Here is a 27,608-nt window from a genome sequence, read left to right as displayed (position 1 = left end):
ATTAGGGAACCTGCTAAGTCCCAACTTCAGATAAGATCTAATCTGAAAAACTCAGAGCCCCTTAACATCTAGTTATTACACACCAGCCTGAGACAACCTGCTCCGCGCTGTTGTATGTTGTGTCAATAAAAGAGCTTTATGGGAAAGATGGAATTCATTGTTTGGGGTTTTATGTTGTGCCAGTCGTTGCCAAGCTGCCTTGAATTCACCAATGTAATGTGTCTGCAGACTGATTCAAAGAGATAGAATTTGGAATGTGACTAGAAGGCAGTAGCACATTCTATAAATAGTTGCTACACATTCTGTATACCAGGCACAATAGTACACAGTGGAACCTTAGATAATACTTACCCTGACTTCCTTAAGTAGGAAAATATACTTTTTCTTTTCATCAAGTTACCATGATTTAATGATTATGAATGACAGTTTTACCATTGGTATGTTCCAGTGATTCCTTTCATGGATAACTTGATGTTCCTAGATTATTTTACTCTTATCGCCATTTGGTGTTAACTAATGCAAATTCTTATTTTCACCTAAGAACGGAGTTGCCTTTGCTTTTCTATATCTAGCCTTTATCCAAATCCTTAGACACACATGGTACCATTTGCAGGGCAATGGCAGTGATGGCGGGTAGTGTTTCTTCCCAATATTGTGATGGAACATTTCACCTGGGCTGTTAGCATCTTAAACTATCCCAATAGCTACAGAAATTGGCTTTTAAACCATCATGTCTTAATGCCATCCATTTCTGTTTATGTTAACCGATGACATGGTTATAACATCCTACTATGCTCAAAAGGCTACACTATATGCTGGGGTCTCTGTAGTGTATAAAACAAGGTTCCTACCCAAGAGGATTTACACCCTTGCTAATAATATAGCAAACAGGCAGTAAACCATAACCATATATTGAAGTACTTAAAAAGTGGCAGAAAACATTATGAGCTGAGGCAGTCTTCACAAGGGAAAATTTCATAAAGGATACATTTTCATGTATGGACCCTGAAGGAGAAGAAAGTACTGTATGACTTTTTGAAAGGTGATAAAGGTATTCCAAGCAGCCAAACTGGTATATACAGTAGCTCAGAGATAGAAATGTGCTTAGTCTTTCTGACACCCTATAAGTTAACTAGTTTAGACCATGTGAAGTATTGATGGAAAGGAAATCTGAGAGGACTCATTTGATAGGGAGTCAGTGAATTTCGGAGCCCAGGCTTAAGAGTTTGGAACCAGGGGAAATTCCTTAAAGCATCTTTTCCCTAAGCATATTCTGAGGTTAAATAAGTGTTCCATTAAAAAGGGGGATGGGGGAGTCTGTAATCCAGTATGCCTGGACAAAGATTAGGCTTCCAGCACCTTAATATCCTGTGTGCACTTGCAAGTTTGAAAATAGAATATATAGTTTTCAGTGTTTCCTAAACTTACTTGACCAAGGAACTTTTTTTGAGATGCATCTTGAAGTTCCAGTATGAAACACACTTTAAGATACACCATCTGAAAAGATTTTTGAAGGGCAGGAGTTGAATGCAGGACAAAAAAAAAAGGTATGTTGTGATGATTAATCTAGTACTATTAGAAATGGATATGCTATCAGCTACAGAGAAAGTATCCCTCATGAAACCAAAGGAAGATAAAGAGAAGTAGAGAGAATAACCTTCAAGATACAAAGGGAACATGGGAAAAGATAAATCCTGAGGAAATAAATTAATGAAAATTCAGAGATATTAGAGGAGATGAGAGCTAATAAGCTTACCACACTGCATGGTGTAGATTCTTTTATTAAAGTAGGATGCTAGCTCATCAACTGAAAAAGAGAATGGAGAATGGGACTTCATCAAAGTAGAACAAACTAAGAAAAACTGCCATAGGTTGTACCTGGAAACAGTGAGCAGGAGCATAGGTCCAGGTAGCATGCATGTGTAGCCTTTTGTTCTGAGAGTGGGAGCAAATGGAGAATGGTGATATGAATTCACGGTTGATGAATGTAAAAGGAGGCACTGCACATAGAAAGTTAGAAAAGAAAGGAAATCTGCATGGTTACTGAGGACAGTGTTGAAATGGTTGATCATGGGGCAAGATCAAACTGGACAAATACATCTGGTCTACTAATGAACCAGCTGAAAACAATAGGTTCCTTGGGCTTCTGGGAAAGTGAGTTCAATAGCTGGGTGTAGAAGATTTGATGTCAAATGTGAGGCCTCAAAAGAATAATTTAGAAGGAGTATGAGAGCTAAGAAAAGGGGTGGTAAAGTCCGTTGAAAAGAAGTGTTAATGAGTTTTTGGATTAAATTATTAATACAGGGAGGGGAAACATAAATCAAGTGTAGAAGGTTTTGAGAAATTTCAAGAAACATTCAAGAAGACATGAGAGGGCCATGAAGAAGAATCTAGCCTAAGCCAATGGTGGGGACCACAAATGAAGAGGAGTGGAACGAAGGCAGATCAGTGGTTTGGTGATTGTGAGCCTGGTGTAGGTTAAGCCCTAGAACATGTGGTTAGAACCTGGCCCTTAACTCTGCTTTGCTACCCTCTGCCTTCATGACTGATGGCCAATAACTGTACCTTTCCTGAGTATCAGTTTCACCTCCTTTGTCTATAAAATGGGAATATAATCCCCAACTTCAAAGAGTAATTGCAAGAAAATAAAGTTATCTGTGAAAAGGCTCAATGCTTGCCACACAGTAAGCATTTAGTCAATAATAGCCAAAGTTACTATTGAAGTGATGGGAGCAGGAAGAGGGAAATGATGTTCACTTTGGGAACAGTGACAGAGTGTGTTATCTGGAGTAATGCCACTGTGATGTTTCTCTGTACCTTTTTTCCATTTACCACAAACTATAATGGTTAATTCAGAACACATACTCACTGCAAGAGGTAAGAAGGTATAGGAAACTCTGATAATACCAAATAAAATGCTGTGTCATAAATCATGCTCATGTTAGAATTCTCACTACAGAGTTTAAAACGATCTTATTAACATGACCTGTGGCAGGCTTTCTGGACAAGAAGGTTCCAGTATCCAGTGACATAATAGAGAGGTTCCCGTCACCAGGCCAGATTCATTGAAACCAGAAATTCATGACTCATGACTGTGTGTGTGTGTGTGTGTGTGTGTGTATACGTGTACTCTGATCCAAAAGATCTCTTATTTTAAACAAGAATCAACTGTATCTGATAATGCTAAGGCTCATGGCATGGGATGTGCAACTTATATTAACAGAGTTTATGAACTGTCAAAGAGGAATCAAGAGGTCTCTATGGAGAAAATTAACATAGATTTAATGTGACAAACAGTGGGATTGTGATTCCACCTTGTGTTGGCAGGGCCATCCCAGGGGTCTTCAAGCCATCAGAGGTGTTTCTTATGGACATGGGTATTAACTAGTGGTTAATTAAGGAACTAAAACCTAAAAAGTAAAATAGTTATCACAGCATCAGTAAGCTGACGATGGTGTTCCTGATTAGTTTATCTGGCCATGATGTCTTTGGTGCCTTATTCATTAAATGGTTTTCTCACCAGTTTCCAGAGAGGTGGGGCTGGTGATGTAGACTTGGGAATTTGTTTCAGGTAATTAGTTAAAAAGTTAAAAGTCAAATAGACTTCCTTAACATGTTTAATGGTTTAACAGGTTGATGAGCTACTTAATTCCCATATCTTCCTTCTCGGGGGACTATTAGACTTTTAAGTGACCTTAAAAATCATAAAACCAACCTCCTCTTTTTACAGACAGAAAAGCTGAGCCACCTAGGGGTTAAATGTCTCATCTGAGGTCATCAGCTAGTCCTGATTTTGCTTTCTCTTTTCTTATCTTACACTTTATAACTCTTTCTTTTTTTTCTAACATTGTATTCCCCACAATGACCTCTCTGCTAATTATTTCTTAGATGTATCCTTTTTATGAAATTTGCTGTGCCTCAAATTATGATAGTGGGCCTTTGCCAATTAGTAACCCGTCCCCACTAACTCACCACTACATTTGGGGCAAAGAAACGAGGGAAGTGGAACAATTTTAAATTTACTATGATCTTTGAGACAGCTTTATCTTCACCTGGGAATTGCTGTTAGACAATTAAGGTTGGTAAAGCTCATTGAATTTCTCAGAGGGAAGGTGTTATTTGAATTATTACCAGATAATTATTGTTAAAAATAACAATAATGTAAAATAATAGGAACTTTACATGTTGGAGACATTATCATTTTCAATTTCCAGAGAGAGGGGAAAACCCTTGGGGACCTAAAAACAATTTTTTGACAGTGTGCTCTATGCTAAGAACTCCTTGAATTCTGTGTAATGCCTGATGACCTGACAAACTGGCCTAGAATCAGAAGCCAGTCAGCTGGCTGTGTGAACTGTTAGCCAAGTTATTTGGCTTGAACTGCTCCTTCAAAAACAACCCTAGTAGAAAGGAGAGTGTCAGAAATAAGACCTGTGGTCCCAGACCAGTAGCATCAGCATCACCTGGGAGCTTGTCAGAAATGCAGGATCACAAGCTCCACCCCAGACATGCTGAATCAGAAGCCCTGGGTGATTCGTTTGTTCATTAGAGTTTGAGAAGACTGATAGAAGACATTCTCATCTGCAATTAGAAAGGAGGAGGGAAGGGACTATACTTATTGATAGTTTCTGAAATAGTTCCTTCTCCTGGAGTCTGTGCTCCCAGATCTTTCCAGTGGCTCTGAACCATCATGGAAATAAGCATCTTCCTTGTGCTGTGATCACAGTGGGAACTAGAAATGTGTCCCGTGTCCATGCTGCGTTGGAACAGTTGTTATATAGTGAAAAGAGTACAGATTTAGACTCAGAGAGATCTGGGTTTGGATTCTGGCCTCACTATCCAGTAGCTTTCTAAACTTCGACCTGTTACATAAGCCCATTAAGTCTCACTTTTCCTTATCTGTAAAATGGGTATACTAAAACTTACACCATGGCAATTGCTATGAGGGTTAAACAAGAACATACTCATTTATAAAAATGCCTGGTGCAGTCCCTGATAAAATTTAGACATCCAATAAATGCTAGCTGTTATTGTTACTATTACCTTTCTTGTAAACTTTAATCATGAACTCCCCATCTATAATTTTAGAGTGATTTGATGTGATTTCCTAGGAATGGGACAGGCCATACTTAGGACACCTGCAGAAAGTTCCTTACAGTGATATGTGGCAGTGTATTTCATAACAGCTCTTCTCTGTAAGGGCTTCCAAGACAGATCTGCAGAAACGCCAACAATGAAATGGGCTGAAGAGAAGTGACCTACTGTCTGTTCGCCTCTGACACCATCAAGAAACTTGCCAGCCGGGTTCCAAGAGCAGATTCTTTATTACAGTGATGATGTAAGAAACAGAGACAACAGCTGGATTTTCAGGTTCTAGGGAGAATTTGTGGCATCAGCAGCCCCTCAAAATTATCTTTTGACTTAAAAACCGAGTACACTGGATATGAAAGTCATTAAAAGAGAATAAATGTGAAACCCCATGAAGTCATTCTCACCGACTCTTTTTTAGAGTGTAACCACCCTTTAAGCAATAAAACATGACACACCATGCAGTGGTTCTGATTAATAGACGCTTAGGTGTGTACTAAGGCAAAAGGGGAAAGAAGATGGAGCTAGGTGACAATTTGCCAAAAATGAAAGTAAGATTATAGCAGCAGGATGTGGGACTGAGAAAGAAGGATTTAATTAAAGGGCAGACATATTATGGTTGTATTAATTATAAAATGCACAATGTAAATCAAATGTTAGATATATTTAAAATGTACATTTATATAGTTACACAAAGGATTTGTAAATTTGCCAGATAATTTTTCACTGCAATGTACTATTGATGAGTGATTTCCTTTATGATTTTAATGTAGTTGCCAGGGGGCAAAAGGAGAAGGAATTTCTATCTGGTGAAGTGTCAATAATCTGTCCAGCCTTATGATGGGTTAGAAAGAACAATGAAGAGCTCTTGAGCCCATTTTGCTGTTTGTGTGGCTGCTGGGGTGATGCCATTTAATGGATATCTCAATGCATAGCATGGCTTCACCATACTGGCCAAAAAGAGTTTGATTAATACTACCTACCAAGGTTTTCCTCTGGTGAGTAACAGTGAGTCAAGCACTCACCTGGGAGATGCAGATGAAGTCTTGTAGTATTGGAGCTAACATTTAAGAGCTGAGCTTTTCTGGCCAAGTAATAATTACTGAGATTCCCTGGAAAAGTCTGTTTTCCTCACCTAGGTAAACACTATTATCCCCACAGCATGTTTTGTTGGGCTTTTCATCTTTGGGTGAGAGAAAATGATTCTGTTTGAGGATAAGGATAGAGAAGAGAAACAACTAATGTTTCCTCTACTACAAGAAAAGAACAAGGCAAGAAAATTTGAGCAGACTCGGAGGCAATTGTCTATGCATTTCTACAAGTAAATTAGTAATATAAGGAAAGAAAAACAAGTAAACATTTAAACAAACCTAGAGAATGAGTACTAGGCTAAGCTAGGTGGAAAAAGAAGTGTTAATGTGGCATAATAGCAGATTGCCAATAGTTTGTTTCTGTAAAGTAATGAATTTAACCATGGAATTACTGCATGTTTTCACCAAGAACTCCAGCTGAACACACAGCTTTTCCAAAGCATGAGAAATTTCTTTATTCTTATTTTCAGCCTGAGTTTATCACCCCAGTGGTATTTTTAACATCTTATTTGTTTTTAATTTTTGTGGGTACATAGTAGGTGTATATATTTCTGGGGTACATGAGATGTTTTGATATAGGCATGCCATGTGAAATAATCACACCATGGAGAATGGGGTATACTTAAGCATTTATCTTTTGTGTTACAAACAATCCAATTACCCTCTTTTAGTTATTTTAAAATGTACGATTAAGTTATTATTGGCTATAGTCACTCTGTTGTGCTATGAAATAGTAGGTCGTATTCATTCTTTCTATTTTTTGTACCCGTTAACCATCCGCACCTCCTCCCCAGTGGTGTTGACAATATTGTCATAATTATTTCTGCTGGTAATGTTAGAAAAGTTTGCTTCCTTGTTTTTAAATCCACCCTCATTTTTTAGACAATATTTAACTATAAAAAATATTTATTAGTTCAGTTTGTTGAAGCAAATAAATGAAGCAAGTTTGTTATATTTTGGAACACAATATATTTTTGCAGGTTACACACCCCAACCTCCCTCTCTCTGGTCTTGTCATTATTGATGATCTGTTGGGCCTATTGGTGCCAAGTAAGCACTGATAAATATTAGTCTGTGGCCTTTTATGTCTGTTATCCTTGCCCAGCCACTAACAAGGATGTGACCTTGAGCAAGTCAGTTCCCTTAATCTCTTCATCTGAAAAATGAGGGGTTTGAAGTGGATGAGCTTTTAGGTCTTTTCAATTTAGTCCCCGTTTCTATGACTCAAGGCAAGAGTGTTTATTCTTTTTCAATTCAGTTCAGCAGATTATCAGGCTAGTGCAAACTTAACATGCAAGAAGTCATGGCCCACTATAGGGTACTCAGAGTAAAAATTGTCTCAGCTTTCAAAGGGCTTATGAAGAGGGAAGACAAATTACAGAAATAACCGTTCGAATTGGTAGAATATGCAAAGGGAGTAGTACAGAACATGCTCATAAAATTTAAGAAGGGCACTCTCCTTTGTGAAATGCTTCATAAATGAGGTGGCATTTGGATGGCCCTTGAAGAAGCTACATGTAGACATTGAAAGAAGGGAAGAAATACCATGAACATGGCAGGAAAGAGTAGGACTTTGCTGGAGTGTAGAATGGAGTGTAGAGATAAGAGTGAGAAACTAGATTGGGCTACATTGTAGCAGCTTTGAATACCAAACTGAGAAGTCTGAATTTAATCCAATAAGCAAGGAGGACTGTTAGCAAAGAAGTGATATGTTTAGAGGGACACTTTAGAAAAATTAATGTAATGTTTGTGTGAAGGGTGGACAAGAGGTAAAGAAAAACTGGAAAAGTGAAACCAGTCAGGAGCCTTTCATAGATGTCCTCACGGTAGGTAGCAAAGGGAGAAACAGGGGTTAGTATAGAAAACAGGTATTGATTCAGGAATCACAATCAGAGTAAAATCTACAGGATCGGGTAGCTAATTGGATATAGGAAGAAAAAAAAAACAGAAGAATTAAAGATGACTCCCCAGCTGTAGGCCCACATAACTGGATGAAGAGAATACCAATGGCAGGAAATGGGACGTCTAGAGAAGGAACAGATTTTAAAGGAAAGACAATGAATTAAGTTCTAAACTTTCTGAATTAGAAAAGCCTGTGTAGTATTTCATGGAGATGTGAACTTCTCAAAGTTAGAGACCCTGTTTTATTCATCCAAGTGCCTCGTAGATGCTATATAAACACTGAATGAATGGGCAAAGGAACGAGTGAACCAATAACCAGCTGTTATTTAGAATGTGGGTGTGCAGCTCTGTAGAAAAGCTAGAACTAAAGATAGCAGTGTGGATGCTCTCCATGGAGAAGTGATTGTTGAGGTCAGGGAGGGCTGGGGTAGACAAAGCGTGAGGAGAGAATCTAGAGGAATGTCTACATTTAGAGAACAGGAGAAAGAAAATAAGCCAGTGAAGAATGCAGAATAGCAGACTGAGGTATAGGGGAAAAAATAGGGTAATTCAGTGTCCTCAGGGTTAGAGCCTATGGAAGAAAACGGAGCCTTTGCAGTGAAGGACAGAGGGAATGCTCAGAACATGCCCAGATCAATGGGTGTCACTAGAATACATTAAGAACTAAGCAATAGAGAGAGAGAGAGACTGAAATGGAATCAAGAATATCAGAAATGTGGTAAAAGTACACAATGGAACACTATTCAGCCTTCAAAAGGAAGGAAATCTTGTCATTTGCAAGAACATGGATGAATCTAGAGGTCATCCATGCTATATGGGGAAAAAATATGCTTTTTTTGTACTAGAAAAGCCAGGCACAGAAAAACAAATACCACATGACCTCACTTATATGGGGAATCTATAAAAGCTTAATTTATAGAAGCAAAAATTATAATGGTGGCTGCCAGAGGCTGAGGAGACATCAGTCAAAGGACACAAAATTTCAGTTAGGAGGAATAACTCCAGAGATGTACTGTACATCCTTGTGACTATCATTAATAAGAATGTAGTATATATTGAAAATTACTGAGAGTAGATTTTAAGTGTTCTCACCGTGAAAAAGCGATAAATACATGAGGTAATCCTTTTTTTTTCTTTTTCTTTTTTTTTTTTTTTTTTTTTGAGATGGACTCTTGCTCTGTTGCCAGGCTGGAATGCAGTGGTGCAATCCCAGCTCACTGCAACCTCCGCCTCCCGGGTTCAAGCGATTCCCCTGCCTCAGCCTCCCGAGTAGCTGGGACTACAGGCGTGCGCCATCACACCTGGCTAATTTTTTGTATCTTAGTAGAGACGGGGTTTCACTGTGCTGGCTGGGATGGTCTCGATCTCCTGACCTCATGATCTGCCCACCTCGGCCTCCCGAAGTGCTGGGATTACAGGCATGAGCCAGCACACCTAGCCGGTAATGCATATTTTAATTAGTTTGATTTAGCCATCCCACAATGTATACATGTATCAAAACATCATGTTTTATACCATAAATATATGCAATTTTTATGTGTGAATAAAAAATAAATAAATATAATAAATGAAAAAAAAAGAAAAGGATACTAGAAGAGTCAACTGTGGCAAGGTTGAAGGACACTGTTTCTACTTCCTTCCCCAACTTTCACCCACAACTCAGCTTCTAAGTCAGAACCACAAAATCAGCTCCGCCCGCACTGACAGGGTACTGTTGATGTCCCAGGCTGCACAGGCAGTTAGGTGAAAGCACTGAAAATGGAGCCTGGACAACATCCTCTCCATTCTCCCTTCCATACCTCGCCATTCTCTGGTGCAAAGATGCAGAACCAACCAACCAACCTCTCACTCGAGTCCCAAAGTTCTTTCCTATCAAAATAAATAATTGCCATCACCTTCACCTGTTCATTTAACAACCTTATTTTTGTTTTTTGTCTGATCTAGATGCAGCCGCTCTCTGCTCCCTGCCCCAATGAACATCTGCACTAGGCCCAAGCCTTGGAGTAATTTACCTGAAGAGTGACACCATTGATTTTGAAACTACTGTGAGTACATTATGTCTCCAATAAAAGGCTTCTTAGTTCACTTTGTTTAATACACACACACACACACACACACACACACACACACACACACACACAGAAAACTGTAAAAGCAGGCAAAATTTTAGATGGCTTCATTTCTTGGATCAGCAGGGTAACCAGACTTGGTCCTGAGGTGCCCACGGCGGTTCTCAACTTCCCAGCTGCAATGCACGCCATGTGCAGTATCATTCCCTCCTGGCCAGATGGCTGTGCCGAGCTGTATCTGAGCACACCTTGCAGGGACTGGTGCTGTTCTGCTTGGTCATCTGTGCCTCTGCCTACGGTGGTGGCAGCTCCTCCTAATCTGTTTGCTTCTCATCATCCTTCTGTGCCACTGTTGAATCTCACCGTAGCTTGTCATTTCTTGCCACCCTGGTCAAATCTGTGACCAGCAGCTTTGCTTGGTTTTATTTACCTGTTGTCTGAGCTGCAACCCATGCTGTTGTCTCCTTGCTGCCCTTCCCTTGGAGCTCTGGGCTCCTTCCACCACATCTCTAAGCCACTGTATCCAGCTCACCTCTGCTCTCTGGATGTATGGGTCTGTGTAGTTGATTTAGTTCCCGCCATGCAAGGCATTTATGTAGGAGAAGTACAGACCTTGCAAGGAAAGGTACAGGAATAATTTGGGGTAGGAGATATGATACGTATGGGAAAATACTGATGAAAGATTGATATCAAGTATTCATCAATCATTGCTAAAGTAAGAGATGAATATATGCTATTTTCCAATAGAAAAGCCAGTCATTTGAATTATTTAGAAGTTCTGCATGCAAAATAACTTAATTACACATTTTAAAACAATAACTAGTTGTTATATTCACAAGTTTTCCTATATATTATGAGGCAGGTAATGGGATGGTGTTTTACAGACTTCTATGTTACTGGAAAATGCTAAACCTGGGAGATTAACATCCCTCTTAGGCTTCAGGTAGGATATTTACATTCATATTTCTATGTCTTTAGCTATTCTGGTATAAATCAAACCCAAAAGGATGAAGCCAGAGTTTTGTTTTATTTTGTGTTGCTTTTTTACCTTTAATGCTTCCAGTCAACTGAATCATAGTTGATGGGGGCTGATGTGTAGGTGATAGACAGGCCTGCCTTTCCCGGAGGGGAATGTGTTCTATAGTACTAGTAGGACTAAGGTACTGGGGACTAAAGACATGACAGAAGATCAAACATAGTTTCTTCAGTCCACACCCACACAAGGAACTTACTTGTCTATACCTTCATTCATCCTTAAGTTCAAGTGCAAGGAATACCCGAGAAATTCCCACATCTGGATAGTTTTCTGAGTTTTTCTTCATCACAGAGTAACTATGCTGATACAGATAACACAGCCTTACTATGATGCAGATGGGTTTAAAAGTTTCTATATCCTTTAAGAGGGAAAAGAGTTTTTATCGCTCTTACCTTCCTGTGCTACAGAGAACCCAGATCCAGACGTAGAAATCAGGACCTGATGTTGCCTACAAACTACAGAGAAGTCCACAAGTGAGCATGTATTTCTGTCGTAGGAAGTATTTCATCTGTGCAGAATGCCAGTGCTTGCTTTTCCTTCTCATGGGCCCTAGAGAATGGACAGATTGGGTTATAATCTTTGCAGTCTTTGCTATTCAGAAACTTGGCTTTCTAATGCATAAAAGAGAAATAATAATAATAAAACAGAAACTTGCTAGGTGCAAAAATCAATAAAGAGGATAAAAAATTAAAATGTGAACCATTTGCAGAAGTATGTCTCTTCTGATGGGTTGACAATGCTTTGGGCCTAGTCACAAGGCTTGGAAGTGGGTTGGGGAGGCACATATTAAATTTTAATACCTACCCACCCCCCATACCACCTGCACAATAATGCTCAGTGGTCCTGCCTGCTTAACCAGATTATTGTGATAATTCAATGAGATGATATATATATAAAGTCTGTCATGGCAGAGGTGAGTATATTTACTCAGTCATTTAAAATTTGCTGAGCATTTACTATGTGCCAGACACTGTTCTAGGAACTAGGGATATGGCAGCAAGCAAAACAAACAAAAATCCCTGCTCGGCTGAGCTTACATTCTCTTTTCTTGCTCTGTGAATGGCAATTCGACATAATAGGTACATGGAAGCTAAGAGAGAACTTATTTTATTTTGTTCTGTCTTTCCTTCCAGAAAGTATAATTGAAAGTATAAGAGAGAAGAACACATATGTTGATTAGTCTTGCCACCCCATTCTACCCCCAAAAAAACCCCAGAACCATTCTTTGCCCTGATGTGTGACCCAGAAGACTGGCCTTCTGGACTACATTACCCAGGCTCTCTTGTCCTTGGGCTTCCCTTTGAATTTGGCCAAAAGGAAACATCAGCAGGAGATGTGAAAGTGGGAGAAGAGGGAGGTCAAGAAATGTATTAGTTCAGCCCTCCTTCCCAACTCCAATTCTGACTGGACTCAGAATTCATCACCATTTTACTTGCCCCTTCAGTTTAAATGGTTTAAAGCTTTCCACTACTGCTAGTACCTGGCAGTCTCTACTATTGCTAGTACCTGGTGCTATCTCTCTTGAGGTCCCTTAACCTCATCTGCAGCTCCAAATACAGTTTTTTCATTAAACCCTCTTTAGCTAAAAACTTTGCATGTGCCATCTATTTTTGCCAGGATCCTGACTGATACAGTTAAGAGGAAATTATACTGAAAAAAAAATTATAAATCAGCCCTGCCAAGGTTAAAAAAAATAAGATTGAGAAAATAAAATGTGTTTAATCACTGAAATACCTTAAATTGATGTGAGGACATCAGACCAGGTAGAGAAATGATAAATTGTAAGAAAACACGATAAGCCAGAGTCCCATAGGTTGGTCTCAATGAATAGACCATAGTGTCCAGGCTTGATGGGCTTCTATAGGCTAAGTGCAGCTTGCTCAACCCTCAGCTTCAAGGAGCTCATGGTGTAGTGTAGCCACAGCAATGACAAACATGTGAGCAGAAAGGAGATGTCAGGAGGTATACAGCAAGATCAAAGTGTTGAGGAAGAGATTGCTGGTCCTAACATTGTTTCTGCCTTTGCTACAATAACAATCCATTTGCCCCTCCCCAAAATCTAGATTTCTAAACAGATTACTGAAATGAAGGGAAATGTCTTCTTTTTCTTTTTCTTTTCTTGCTCCAGGCTGCAGTGCAGTGGCGCCATCTCGGCTCACTGCAACGCTGCACTCCCGGGTTCAAGCAATTCTCGTGCCTCAGCCTCCTGAGTAGCTGGGACTACAGGCATGCACCACCATGCCCAGCTAATTTTTGAATTTTTGGTAGAGACAGGGTTTCACCATGTTGGCCAGGATTGTCTCGATCACTTGACCTCTTGATCCGCCCGCCTTGACTTCCTAAAGTGCTGGGATTACAGGCATGAGCTACTACCCCTGGGCTGGAAATGTCTTCTTAAAGCTAACATGATGAAAGTCACAGAACTCACAATCCCTATGAGAGGAACTACCATTATTGAGCCCTTACCATGTGCCAGCACAAGGCAAATCACTTTACATGGCTTATCTCATTTGTTCCTCACAATAACCCTAAGTGGTAGATATTATTATTCCCATTTTACAGATAAGGAAAATGAGGCTCAGAGATGTGGAGTAATCTACCTAGGACATACAGCTAAAATAGGTAGTGGAGCGCAGTTCCGCTACCACCCTTATTGGGGTGGTTTGTTACCACCTACCCTTCCTCTCCTGCCCAGATACTAAGCCTGTTTAATGTCTTGTTGGGGAAAAGAGTAGGGAAATGGTTACAACTCCAGTAAGATTGGGGGAGGCATCACTGGTCTAAATTATCATGAGCCAATAGGAGGTTCCAACTAATTTTTTCCTATCTGATAAGTAACGGGCACATTACTTACCAGATAGGAAAGGACCAAGCTGATAAGTAAAAGGCACATTAACGTGCAAGAGAGGGTGGGAGCCCAGTGAAGAGGGAAAATTGGGATAGGGTGAAAGAAGAGAGCACTCTCCTCTCAACACCCCGGAGACTGCTAAGAGCTCACACAGATAAAATATTTATTTTTCCATATGTTGCAGAAAGCATTGCCATCACTGTATGTGTGCAATATGTGCAAAAGAGTGTGAAATATATATATCAAATGCCGCCGATCTGGTTAATTTCCATGCATTTAACATGCTTAATACCTACCATATCATCAATATGTTTTAATGCATATTTCTTTCCACATACAATATGGTCTAGTTAGGAAAGAGCCAACATCCTCCGCAGCCTTACTCACTGCTATGTTTCAGCCTAAAACTTCTTGCTGGGGCCAGCACAATGAGAGTTAAAAACCAGAAGGCTCTGCTGGCTAACTCGGCCGCCAGTCTCCTTAAAACACACTCCCAATTCTTGAAGCAGCCTTTTCTCATAACAGAAATGTTTGCAGTGAGGAGATGAAAATGTTTTTGTTCTCCTCGGACAATTGAGAGATGTTCAGTCAGAATGTCAGAACTGACCGTTGAAAGGCGGGTGCCTGCGGCCACGCTTTTTTGCTTTTTTTTTTTTTTTTTTTCTTTTTTTGAATGCAGAGCTCCACCAGTGTGGCGGGAGGAAGTGCACAATGATTGGTCTGTTTCTCTGTGGAAGTGTTCAGGGTACACCCAGTTTTGCTTTGCATATATTTGCGAAACATCTGCCCTTTTCTTATTCTTAAGTCCTTCCCTGTCACCAGCCCCCTTTTCCTTTTTCCCTGGTTTCTTTCTTTGTTGTTGTTGGCTTGTCTAACTTTTTCATTGGAGCTTTCATTTTCCGGTTGAGGGGCGACTTCATCAGAGTGTATAATTTTAACAGAGAGAGAGAGGAGGAAGGGGGTGGAGAGAGAGAGAGAGAAGAAAATGAGAGAGAGAGAGAGAGAGAATGAGAGAGAGAGAGAGAGAATGAGAACTGAAAAGAAAGAGACTGAGAGGCCAGAGCCTGGCAAATCAACCTTTGGCATGGTGACCAGGAGGAAGGTTCTGGTCGGCAGTTTGCCTCTCTGAAATCCGCTGGAGTCAGCCAGTGTGCTGCTGCCCTCTAAAGGCTCCAGGGAATAGTGCATCACCACAGAGGCTTGAAACGACTTGCCCTCAGATGTGCCATGTTTATAATTCTTTTTATACAGCCTCAAAATGTATTTTCAACTAATTATGACAGGGCTTATTCTTTCCTCCCTAATAAACTATGAACTGCAAAAATGGGGTCAATTCACAGCACCTGTGCATGTCTAGACATAAACGGGTGCTATGTTTTAGGGTTTCTCAGCTCCGGAAAAAGGAGTCCGAAGAACCATTAGAGAGGGTGAGATAGGACATGAATTGCTTCTGAGGATGGTGAGCAGTTCTCTATTATCTGGACAGTTGGGAAACAGCCCAGTGGTATAAGGGTAAGTAAAGTGATATAAGACAAATAAGGGGGTGAGCCAAAAAGGTTGAGTTGTTAACATTTCCTGTTTATAGAGGTAGCTCCAATGCCTCTGTGCTATGAATATTCTCCCAAAGTGATCACTGAGGCAACAGGAGGGTGTGATACAAGATGTCAGGTAGGAAACGAGCGAATCTAGGGAAGGAAACAAGGGCATTGATATGAAGAACAATATAATTTTTGCAGTGTTAAAAATAAAAGACTAATATATTGGTGGTTTTGCTATGCCCTTATGTTTGAAAGAAAGCTTTCTTAATTTTCTGAAGCACACATCTGAAAGTATCCTAGGCCTTGTCTATGAATATCAAAAATAAACATTTTTTTCTGCTAGGTGACATATGTCATTACTGTTTTGTCCCTGTATTTAAATGAATCGTGAGGGCCAGCCTAGCCTTACTGAGCAAAATAGTCCTGCTCTTACTAAATACCCCTCAAGGACTTAAAGCAAAAGCAGCCAGTCAGGTAGTTTTGCTACCTTGCTGCATAAAAAGTAGGAGACTTAATTGGGATTCAGACTATGACCATTCTTAAAATACACTTTAATTTCAGCTTCATTTCATTCTGTCCACAATCAGTTATTGAATGACAGCTTTGTCTAAGCTACACTGCTTAATAGTATAGACAAGGCAGTAAACTCTGGGAGGGAAGGAACCAGTCCTGTTTTATTCTTTAGCCCATGTTGGCACATCATGGGTACATCATAAATATTTGTAAAATGAATATGTAAATGAATGAATGACAGGAGAGAAGGAAGAAGAAAAGAATAGGTGAACACTAGGAATACTAAAATAACTAAGACATTTCCTTACCTTCAGAGAGCTTACAGTCTCACAAGAGGGATATGCACATAAATAGCCATTATTGAAATAAAATTGAGTGAGTGAAATAAGATTAAGAAAAAAAAGAGCTTAGGCATTTCGGAGAAAGACCTAGGGAGGAATTCACTGTGGGGAGTGAAGTCCTATCTGGCAGAGAGGAATCAAGACAGTTACACGATGAAGACACCATTTAATAAGTATGAAGGATAATAAGTATGATTTCAACAGGGCAGAGATGAAATAATGGGATATTCAAAGCAAGACAAAACTTGAGCAAAGATGTAGAGCCCAGAATGTAGATTCCCAGGATGTTCTGGAGGATATTCAAGAAATCAGAGGGTACAGTATGGCCAATATATAGGACACATGAGAAAAGTTAGAAGAGATACGGAACTGACGTTGAGTGTCAGGCTAATGTGGTCATCTTAGATTTAGTGAATGCAAAGAAACAGGAATAGAGGAGTGAAGGAGGATGGAGAGCCAGTTAGTAAGCAATCAGCTAGATAAAAAGCGGTAAGGTGATTGCAGTGAAATTGGAATGGAAACACAGATGTGAGAAAAAATATGAAGGAAGCAGAACTGTAAGAACTTACTGATGAATTGGCTTTAAGGCAGAGGAAGGTGTATAGTGACCCTGAGGTTTCCAACCTGGTGGTAGACAACAGTGATAGAGATATGGACCTTAGAGAAAGCATTGGTTTTAATAAAGGAGTTGGGCTTTAGCAACTTTGATCTTGGCTACATCTTTAAACTGAAAATCAGAATACCAGCTCCTTCAGGGTCCATGTAGACACAAGATTTGGGGGTTACTCCCATAGTCACCTTCAAAAATCAATTGATAAGGTCTTATAATTTGTTGCTTCTCTTGTATTGGCTTCCTCCATACTGAAAAAGATGTCTGAAAGCCTCCCCTCTATTCTAATCTTTACCATGCCATCTCTGCCTCCTGCCCTCTGAAGAAACAGATTTTATTTCACAACCTGTTGGACTGAAAACACAGCATACTAATCATAACACCATATTCTGCGAGGGCAGATTTAACTACCCAGCACAACAAATTTAAATACAAAATATTCTGCATAACAAGTCCATTACCATGCTCATAGAAACAAGGGAAACATGGAAACAAATCTACTTACAACAAATTCTGTACCACACATAGTCTTCTACAAATAAAATAAATGCTTTTTCTGGTCATGTCCATATAATGATAGAAAAAGACACAAATCCAAGGGAATTGGAGAAATGTTCAGGAACTATTACTAATAAACCAGTTTGGCTGTGGTCTAGGGTCTGTGTAGTATAAGCTAAGTATTTGTTAATTTCATATCAGTTGCATTGTCCTGGGGACAGGAGACCTGAGCTGACTGATAGCTGTGCTGTTTTACTTCCTGTTCCTGACCCTATATAACAATTAGTAACAATTACTTTCTAATTCCCTTCACCCTTCTCTTCCTCATGTCCCAAACACAGAATCACACCCTAAACTCCAGGATGATGCACCAAATCAAAAATCTTAGGCGTAGGATGAGTAAAGAGTTGGAGCAGAAAAATCTCTGCATGACACCTTCCCTCTTTAGCTACTAGAATCTAAGCTCTTCTTTTCACTTTTCACTTGCTACTCTAACAGAAACCTCTCATCACTACCCCCTCATCTGTACAGGCTGCAAATTTAAATTGTGATTTGAAATTTTATTTAGAATAAAATCTAAATAAGAGCAAGAAAGTTGAATGTTCCTCAATGTATTCCATGAGTAGAAATTTAAAGTTGGAAGGAACCTTTAAGGCCTTCTAATCCAAGCCCTTTATTTTACAGATGAGGAAACTGAAGCCCAGAGAGGTGAAGTGAGGTGCCCAAGGCCACACAGCAAGTTAGAGGCACAGCTAGTACGGTAGCTCAAGTCTCCTGACTCCCAGTCCAGTGCTCCTCCCATTACTCCACGAGTCCTGTCTCTAAGCTTCCTGACAAATGCTAGAACGGTAAAACTTCCACTAGTATTTTTCCAGACCGTGTTAAAACTCCTAAGGGGGGAAGAGGGATGCTTTCTTGGATAATGTCAGCCATACGTAGCTCAAGCTGTCTAAAGTTCTGGGACAGGGTCTTTTTATGCAGCCAACAGAGTCCAAATGTGGTGCTGTTTGCTTGGCCCATATGCTTTCATGTGTTCCCAGTTAGGCCATTACTGGATGGAAAAAAAACAAGAATCAGCTTGTTTTAAAACAAGGGACATACTGGACTCCCTCCCATCCCCCTTCAGAAAAAAAAAAAAATCAAGTTATCTTTAACAGATTCTAAAAATGCCTTTTCCCAAATATGCAGTCAGTTCCTTCAAAGGGCCCTTTGTTTATTTTCAGGAAGAAACCCAAGACAGCTGAAAACCAGAAGGCATCTGAGGAGAATGAGATTACTCAGCCGGGTGGATCCAGCGCCAAGCCGGGCCTTCCCTGCCTGAACTTTGAAGCTGTTTTGTCTCCAGACCCAGCCCTCATCCACTCAACACATTCACTGACAAACTCTCACGCTCACACCGGGTCATCTGATTGTGAGTACACCACTAAGGTGATGGTGTCTTTGCAGTGCTTGGAGTAGTGCTTCTCCCCTGGGTTCTGGCTTTTCTACTTTCAGAGCAAGCCCTCTGCATTTGGTCTTCTAAAGCAGCCAAAAGTAATGTGCCACCATTTTCATTCAGCCAACATCTATAAGTTTTCAAAGCTAGAGTGTATTTAAAAGCCAGGTGACATGCCATTTGGCCTTAAAAGGCTGATTAATTACATAAACCACGTTCTTTTCATAACACTAACTCAGAAAAAGAAGTTTGGTTGCTGGTATCCGTTTATTCTTGATCTGGATAACGGCACTTCCACAATTACTCAGTTGAACAACCAAATGTGGACCTCAGAAGGCCAGTTAGACACAAGGAAACATCCATTTTGAAATTACATAACACAAGTCAGATTTGCATTAGTTATTGGAGTCTCATGTAGCTTGGCTGAATTTCTGTCTTTCCAGTTTTTAATTTATTTTGAAGTGGTTAAAGGATAGCATAAATTTACAGAAGAAAAGAGAATGGCTTCCAAGAATTCAGAAGCCACCCAGACTTCACACAGCCAATGAGAATCCAGGTTAAAAATATTTTTTAATTAAAAAAACTGCCTAAGGGCTAAATTTGGAAATGGGCAGCTTAATGAGATCGTCGCTATTGAAATCACTTCTTTGCTGTTTATTTTTGCCATCTTCCCACTAATCTGGGAGTCACTTCTTCTAATTCTATTTTAAGCAAGTTGATAAATCACGTTTAGGAGATTTTATTCTTTTTCTGAAATGTAACCCAATACTTCAGAGAAAAAGAAACATGTGTGTTGACAATGGAAAGGAATGAAATAACTTTGGAGTCGAATCCAAAAGAATATTCCTTTTAGTCTTAACATACCCAACAACTCTTCTGAACTGATCTCCATAAAGGATGTCTGGTAACATGCAAATAACTGGCATATTCTTTAAAATGAGTAACATAAGACCTGCAAAGTTTTATTTCAAAAATAAAATTTTGTCCACGAAGACAAAAATTATTAGGAAATGAGATTCTAAATCTTTTATTGTTATTTTTCTGACAGAACAAATGTAAAATTCTGCAAAGAAGGCAAGAGACAGAATGGTCCAGGAGATTCCATTCTCTACTTGCTTCATCATGATAGTCTCTAAAGAGAGGGAATGAGCTGGGGGCAGGATTGGGGTGAAGAGAACTTGTTCTATTTAAGGTTGGGCTAAGACCATATTCTAGCCATCACTAGAAAATGAAAAGGGAAGTAACGTGAGACAAATCTCTGTAGCCTATGTGATTTGAACAGTCGAAGTTGAGGCTTCTATAGAGAAACCAGGGGGCAGAAGCAGGGACTGTGTCCTGAGGACCATCCTAATAGTTACATCCTTGGACCTTCTTGCCTGGCAGTCTTCAGTGTAATAGTAATGACAGAAGGAATTGGAAAGTAGAGTGGGTGGCACAGTGCCCATAGGCATGTGCACACTGTCCCTTCCCACCAGGAAAATAGCCTGTTCCTGTGGTGAAGGGCCTGGAGTTTCTACATGCAGGTCTTCATTACCCAGCTTTCTGCCACACCTTATGGATATGGATTACATAGAATTGCCTTAGCCCAGAAATCTTCTGTTACAGCAAAAATGAATGTTTTGTGAATAGAAAAAGCATTGGGCTTCACTTATTGTGCTTTATCATGAGCATCCTCTGGCCAGGCCTTAGCATTGGCATGAAGTAAGTTTCAGGAACAGCGCGAGTATGGTGTCACCATACATCTCCTTGGTGGCCCTGGGGAAGCCAGTGGATGTGAGCTCAGTTGGAAAAACAAACCAGGAGAAACCTGATCTCCAGCTGTTTTTAGACAGTCACTTTGATTTTGCCATTAAGATGTGTAAGTCTTCTCTGTTCCAACCTGTTGTTTAAATTGATTATACTTTTCTCCAAATATATTTGGATTGTAGTTTGTCCTGATTTGAGCCTACACTTAGAAGAAAATTGTTTTTAGGAAAGATTCACAGAAATCTGTCCATTTGGAGATTGCTTGAGAGAAGACAGGAAAAAGGTTTATTTTAAGCTGTTAAAATTTTTGGATGCTCTTCTTGCATTCAAGAGGATTTTTTTTTTTTTTACTTTCAAATGTCATTCTTACCATAGATTAATTTAAAAGCCTAATTTCTTTAAGGTAAAATATTCAGTTCCTATTTAGAACTAACAGATTTGGGGCATTTAAAAATAGTGCCCTTGACTTGTTAGTCTCTTTAACTTCAGAAACATTCCACCAGTGTGTGGTGTTCCAAGCTTTCACAAGTGCCTGAATTTTTATAGCACCTTTTTATTTGTCATGTGTTTAGCAAAATTATTCTTAGTCATGATTTAATGCCCATTTCCTGTCAGTATGATCCTTCCCAATTTGCAGATGAGAAAACTGAGAAAATAGACACCCAGGTAGTTGAAAGACTCGCTTGTGGTTAACTCATTTGGGTACTGAGGGGTGTTTATGGATTTGCTCTCATTGTGAGAGCATTTCTTATTGGAATTCTCTGTTCTGAGCCCAAAGATGGCATTCCTGGCTCTGAACAGGCATCTTGAAAATGTGCAACTACTCATATTGGTGACTGGGTTGTAAAACATGATGGATAAAGCATCGCCACAAAAGAAAAGTCAGCTCTGCATATGAACTAACATGGGTGGGTAAGCCACCGTCTTTTTTGCATATGAAGGACACAGGCTGTGTTTTACAGCAAAGATGACAAGTCTGACCCCCTAAATTCTCAGCTGGCTATTTAACCTCCTGAGCCTCTTCAAATTCGGCAAAAGATCCCAGTGGTATTCAAAACAAGAAGAAATATAATTGAGATATGCTTTCTTTTGTGAGATGATGAGGTTAATATTGCTGCTAAAATGTATGTTGCTTTGCAGTGCACCTACTAACACAATTTCCTTTTAGCAGTATTCCCCCATTACCTCCTAGCTTATCACCTCTTCACCATTGCTAAAAATCTAATGGTAAGCAAATTCACATGGTAATAATGGAAGGCATTAAGATGAGTTATAGAATCTGAAGGGTAAAAAACACCCAGGTGTTTGATAGAGCAGTTACCCACTAAGCAAGCTGAGTATGAGCTGAGCCAAGTGCTCCCTTTAAATGCTTAAGCAGGACTAAACCAAGTCAGTAAAGCAGACGAAGCTCTCCATATGAAAAACCTTTCTTGACAGCTATCAAGCTGTAGCACATCACAGTCATATACATGTGATAGACGCGACCAGAACTTTTACTTGCATATTTCTTCCATTTTGTTTTCCCCCAAATAAGGCTCCCATTGAAAGAAGTGATTTTCCTCCCTATGGCCGTCCTCCCTACTTCTGCTGTAGATCCACCTATTCTGATGTCTTTCTTTTGTTGGAAGCTGATATCCGTGGTGACTTACCTTCCCATGTTTTACACCAGCCTCATCAGACTGTCTCATTTTTTGTGTCCTTGCCAAGATGCACTTACGCATGAACAGTTTTTATTTATTTTTCATTGAACCTTTACACATTTCCAAACTGTTGTGTGGGTGGGTTTAACTTTAGCTCTGTAGGTAGCATCACTCTGCTGGGGCTGGACACTCACAGAGCCCAGTGGGCTCTTCCTTTTCCAACTCTTGCCATCCACCTTCCTTGGCCTCCCCCACCCAACCATTTGCTTCACCCGCCCAAGTCTCTGTGATTAAAATTTTTAGTACACTTGGCTCATTTTGAACTTTTAAGCAATTTTTTAGACAACAAAACAGAGGATTTTTATGGCAAACTCCATTAATGCCACATTAAGGCTGACATTTTAATTACCCCAAAGTCAGGAAATGCAAACTTCAGGTTCCCACAGCAACAGAAACTGTCCCCTTGAGTGCTGGCATCACAGCAGATTCTTTCATTCCCTGATTACACAACACTGGGTGTGGGGACATTGTTTTTATCCACGTATGTGGAAAGGAGCACAGCTTTCATCCTTTGATTTTTTTTCCTGTAACTACAGTTGAGGATATGGGTCTTTAGCTTCCCTCCCAAAACCATCTATACGTATTATCCTGGAACGGAAGACTATTATAGCTCTACATGTGCACACGGACAGAATTAAAGTTGCTGTGGGAACATTAACTCTGATTTCCGGACTTCCGTGCCAGTCACATTTAAACCATAATGTTGTAATTTTTGGCATGTAATAAATGTGCATTTCATGTACACAGACAGAAAGAAGCATAAAATGTATTTTAAAGAGCAATTAATTACTAACTTTGTGATTAAAAAACATTTGGTGCATGTTCCTCCCCATTTAGCATCAGCTGCTGGTCTTAGTCAGGCCTAATAGATGACATACTGTGTCTCATCCTGTAACTCAGATGTACTTACTGTATGTTCCTGTTCTTCCAGATAATTAATTCCCTTAGTAAAGCTGTAGGGGGAAAACAAAATGGAAGGAATATGCAGGCATGTAAATAGGGTAAGGGATATTTCGAAGGAAATTATTCATTTCTGTGAATAAACCTTTTAATCCCTGATAACGAGCCAGAAATCTGCTAAGTGGGTGTAGACAAAGGTTTCTGGCCACCTTAGAGCATCTGGTTCGGGGCCATAAGAACAACTTGAAAGCAGATTTCCCCTTGAATTGCAGGCATGCCCACTGGGGGAGTGATTTTACTCTGTAAAAACTTATAGGCTTAAGGCTTAAAAAGTTCTTTTACTCTATAACAACTTTTTAGTCTGTGCTGTATTCAAACTGGAAAGTAAAATTTATAGGGAATCAGGTAAGACGAGGGCTTTGCTAAAGAACCCCTGACTTAAAGAGTAATTTTTTTTCTTCCTTTACATTTAAATCTGGTTTACCCATTTATGTTAGAGAAGGCAGTGTTTCAAAATAACTGTTTGAACGGGTTTGTGAGTGAAAGGAGTTAGTAGCAATACTCTATGGTGCCATGTTTAAAAATGCGAATGCTTGAGTATATATTTGAAACCAGATGAAATAAAAAACTTTACTGAAAGGATGTATAGCTTCAACTCTAGGTAAGGCTTTAAGGGAGACACGCTCAATGAAGAACCTCGTGCTATCTGTTCATTCTGTCTCCTGTTGTGTATCTCTTTTTGTTCAGTTTGGTTGCATATGATATTTAACCTTTAAGAAAGATACTTCAGTTTTACAGGGCTCTGATATGCTTGTACTTGGGCTGTCTCTATGTGTGAATGTATGTCTGTATGAGTGAAAACTGCTCAAGCAAGTTTGAAGGTCTCTTTGGCAAATTTGACTACATGTTCAGAAAGTTTCCAATCGGAAAGCTGATTCAGTGTAAAACCTTCCAAAAACTTCCTGAGGCACCTGTTCACATGAAAAGATTGGATTTCTGTTGGAGGTGCTCAGAAGGCAGTGTTTATAACTGAAGATCTCTGTTTGGTGTGCCAAAAAATGAAAAACATTTTGGCCCCAGAAAACCTCCATAAATGTTCAAAATGTATAATCAAACAAAAGCTTCATTTGGATTCAAATGCATGTATCTCAGCAGATGTGTCTAAACTAACTGGAATCCCACAGGAGCAGCTGAACTGGATTTTGGTATGTCTTGATAACTGAAAGAGTTATTCTTAGACTTTGGAAGGACAAAAATGGTCCATCTGTGAAGAACCGTAATAGAGACATGGCAAAAAACAGCATCCTCTGAAAGAGTTTATTTATGGAATTTAGGACAAGTTGGACAATCCTGAAAACATTTTAGGGTCACACTAATTTGCAGAGAAAATATAGCCAAAATGGAATGGAATAACAACCACAGACAGTTACTATCCAATGGCTTGTTATTAATTTTCTAATAAATTCCATATCAGTTAAGCAGTAATAGAGTGTCTTTGGTACAGCTAAGTGCTCTCGTTGCCCCCAGTGTTCCGCATTCTGCTTTATTCTGTGTCCTGTAAGGAATTATATATTTATCTTTTCATTTAAACTGTTTTTCTGTCATTTCATTGCCAAGTAAGCCCCTCATCTGTTAAGTGTGGATTTCATGTCATTAAAGATAGTCTTTCCCTTTTTAAAAAGTCACCTTTCTGCCTCTTAGTTAATTGATATATAATCTCTTTGGAATTTTGTCATTACCTTTTATACCCTTTATTTAGAGATTTTAGTGCTTAGTCCAGCACTTATACATTGGAAGGCCAGTTCGTTTTTTTTATTTGCTCTAATTTCCTAGAGTTTCCACTTTGTACATTTGGGGACACACTTATTTTTAAAAAGCACAGTTCTTGAAACTTTGTATCTTAATCTACCTCTATTTTTTAAATTGGCCCTCTTTTTATAAAACTTATTATTTCCCTACAATACCAATTTAATTGGGTTTCTTCCATAGTCACTTAATGCAGTAATTTCTGGTAGTCGTTCTTATTCATTCGTTCATTTAGTCATTAATTCAGTCATTGATCAAATGTTAACAGATCCCTCATTCTGCACCAAGTCCTCAGCTAAGATGAGAGATGAAGATAGGAATAAGACCCCGTCTCCACACTTTGGAACATAACAGGGTAAATATAAATGCAGAATTAAAGTGTTCCAGTATGCACAAAATGCTACAGAGCCCCCAAGGAAAGAGCCTCTTGCAGTGGAAAGAGCTCCACACCAAAAATGACATTAAACTGGATCATAAAGGAGTGGGCATTTGTAAAGTCGAAGGCAGAAGTAATGGCATTCCAGGCAGAAGGAACAGAAAGAAGCAAAACCATAGAGGCACAAACAGAGTGCAGAGTTTTCAGAAAACAGAACAGTTCAGTTAAGACACTGAGGCCTTCTTATACTTTGCCTCATTTTAATCATGGGAAGATTTGTATTTGGGTAACATTGTCTGTTGTTATAATTCATCTGAGCTGAATCCTATATCCATTTTAGAGACATTTGCTTTCCAAATATATAATAAAGCAAGACATCTACTTATTTTCTAATAGGCAAAAGAGCCCTTCCTTCCACACAGCCAGTCAAAGTAAGAAAGTATTCTGAGGGGGCCAGGCACAGTGGCTCACGCCTGTAATCCCCACACTTTGGGAGACCAAGGCGGGCAGATCATGAGGTCAAGAAATAGAGACCATCCTGGCCAAATGGCGAAACTCTGTCTCTACTAAAAACAGAAAAATTAGCTGGGCATGGTGGCACGTGCCTCTAGTCCCAGCTACTTGGGAGGCTGAGATAGGAGAATCGCTTGAACCCAGGAGGCGGAGGTTGCAGTGAGCCGAGATCGTACCACTGCACTCTAGCCTAGTGACAGAGCAAGACTGCATCTCAGGAAAAAAAAAAAAAAAAAAAACAAAGTATTCTGAAGGACCTAGTGATGATTTTGATCAGTAAATCACAAAATAAATTTTCTTTTTATTTTTCTTTTTTGTTTAAACAGGGTCTGGCTCTGTTGCCCAGGCTGGAGTACAGCGGTGCAATCTCAGCTCACTGCCATCTCTGCCTCCCGGGCTCAAGCAATCCTCCCACCCAGCCTCCTAAGTAGCTGGGAACATAGACTTGTGCCACCACATCCAGCTAGTTTTTTGGGGTTTTGTTTGTTTGTTTGTTTTTTAGAGACGAGATTTCATCATGTTGCCCAGGCTGGTCTCGAATCCTGAGCTCAAGCAATCCGTCTGCCTCGGCCTCCCAAAGTGCTGGGATTACAGGCATGAGCCACCACACCTGGATCGGAATAACTAATTGTTGAGAAAAGTTCATTCATGGAGCCAGAGTCACCTACAGGTGTCATGCTGGAACTTTGTCATTGATTTGTGGCCCTTCCAGACTCTAACAGTCTGTCCTCTTATGAAATCCTCCCAGGTCCCTTGGCAAGTCTGGTCTCAATGCCCATTGGCTCAAGTTACACTGTGTCATACTGCTCTCCCAAACAGTGCATAGATATGATTATCCACATGTAATTGTTAGGGCCCAATGCTGATTTTCAGGGTTCTGTTCTTCATCTTGCCATCTCATCCCATGCAGGAATACATCTTTAATTCTTATCTACAGCTGCTAATGACAGTTTCATGTGTGCTTCCTCTATTCATGGCAGATTTCATTATATAAAATTAGTGCTTCTCCATATCTGTCAAGACTTCTCACATCCTTACTTAAAATAAAAGAGGCCACATGCACTACTGCCCTTAGAGTTGGATCATTTAGGATTGATTGAGAGCAGGCATGAGGATTCTTTAAGGACTTCTTGCTTTAAGGAAATTTCAAGTCAGATCTTTCCACCAGTCACCTCACACTAGGTACCATAATCACATACCTTATTACTTCATCAGCAGAATCCTTTTTTTTTTTTTTTTTGCTTTCTTTTTTGCTTTTCTTCTGCCTCTGAATCGTTTGTTCTCTGACGAATGTGTACCAGTTGTAACTTTTTATCAGCGCTGCAAGATTAAAGGTTACCTGGTCTATACCCATTATTGTACACATGAGAAAACTGAGGCCCAAATAACACAAGTGTCATAACAAAAGTTTCCCAGCATAATGAGTGACGGAGTCAGAAACAGAACCCTGCCCTTTCTCCCACCATTTATGCTGCCTGTTACTAAGTCTGCTTCTGGACAAACTTAATGTTCTCTGAACAGAAAGGAGTCAGGACTATTCATCCATCAATATAGTGAATGCTTTCAGTGTGGAGGACCACAGGCTAAGTATTGTGCAG

At 39.7% G+C, this 27,608-nt stretch overlaps 1 protein-coding gene across 12 annotated transcripts in view; it reads left to right on the top strand.

Annotated features, from left to right (window-relative positions):
* Positions 1-27,608, top strand: part of ZBTB20 (zinc finger and BTB domain containing 20) — an 838,685-nt gene that overhangs the window by 753,638 nt on the left and 57,439 nt on the right. For all 12 annotated transcript variants that reach the window (XM_054482786.2, XM_054482788.2, XM_054482789.2 and 9 more), the window contains 3 exons: positions 10,026-10,126; positions 18,219-18,382; positions 18,758-18,945. In XM_054482786.2, coding sequence (XP_054338761.1) covers positions 18,372-18,382; positions 18,758-18,945 — 199 coding nt within the window. In that variant the 5' untranslated portion in view covers positions 10,026-10,126; positions 18,219-18,371. The remainder of the gene's footprint in view (positions 1-10,025; positions 10,127-18,218; positions 18,383-18,757; positions 18,946-27,608) is intronic.

This window comes from Pongo pygmaeus, chromosome 2 (assembly GCF_028885625.2).
Source record: "Pongo pygmaeus isolate AG05252 chromosome 2, NHGRI_mPonPyg2-v2.0_pri, whole genome shotgun sequence".
Taxonomy (NCBI): domain Eukaryota; kingdom Metazoa; phylum Chordata; class Mammalia; order Primates; family Hominidae; genus Pongo; species Pongo pygmaeus.
This window is presented reverse-complemented; position numbering and strand designations above follow the sequence as displayed.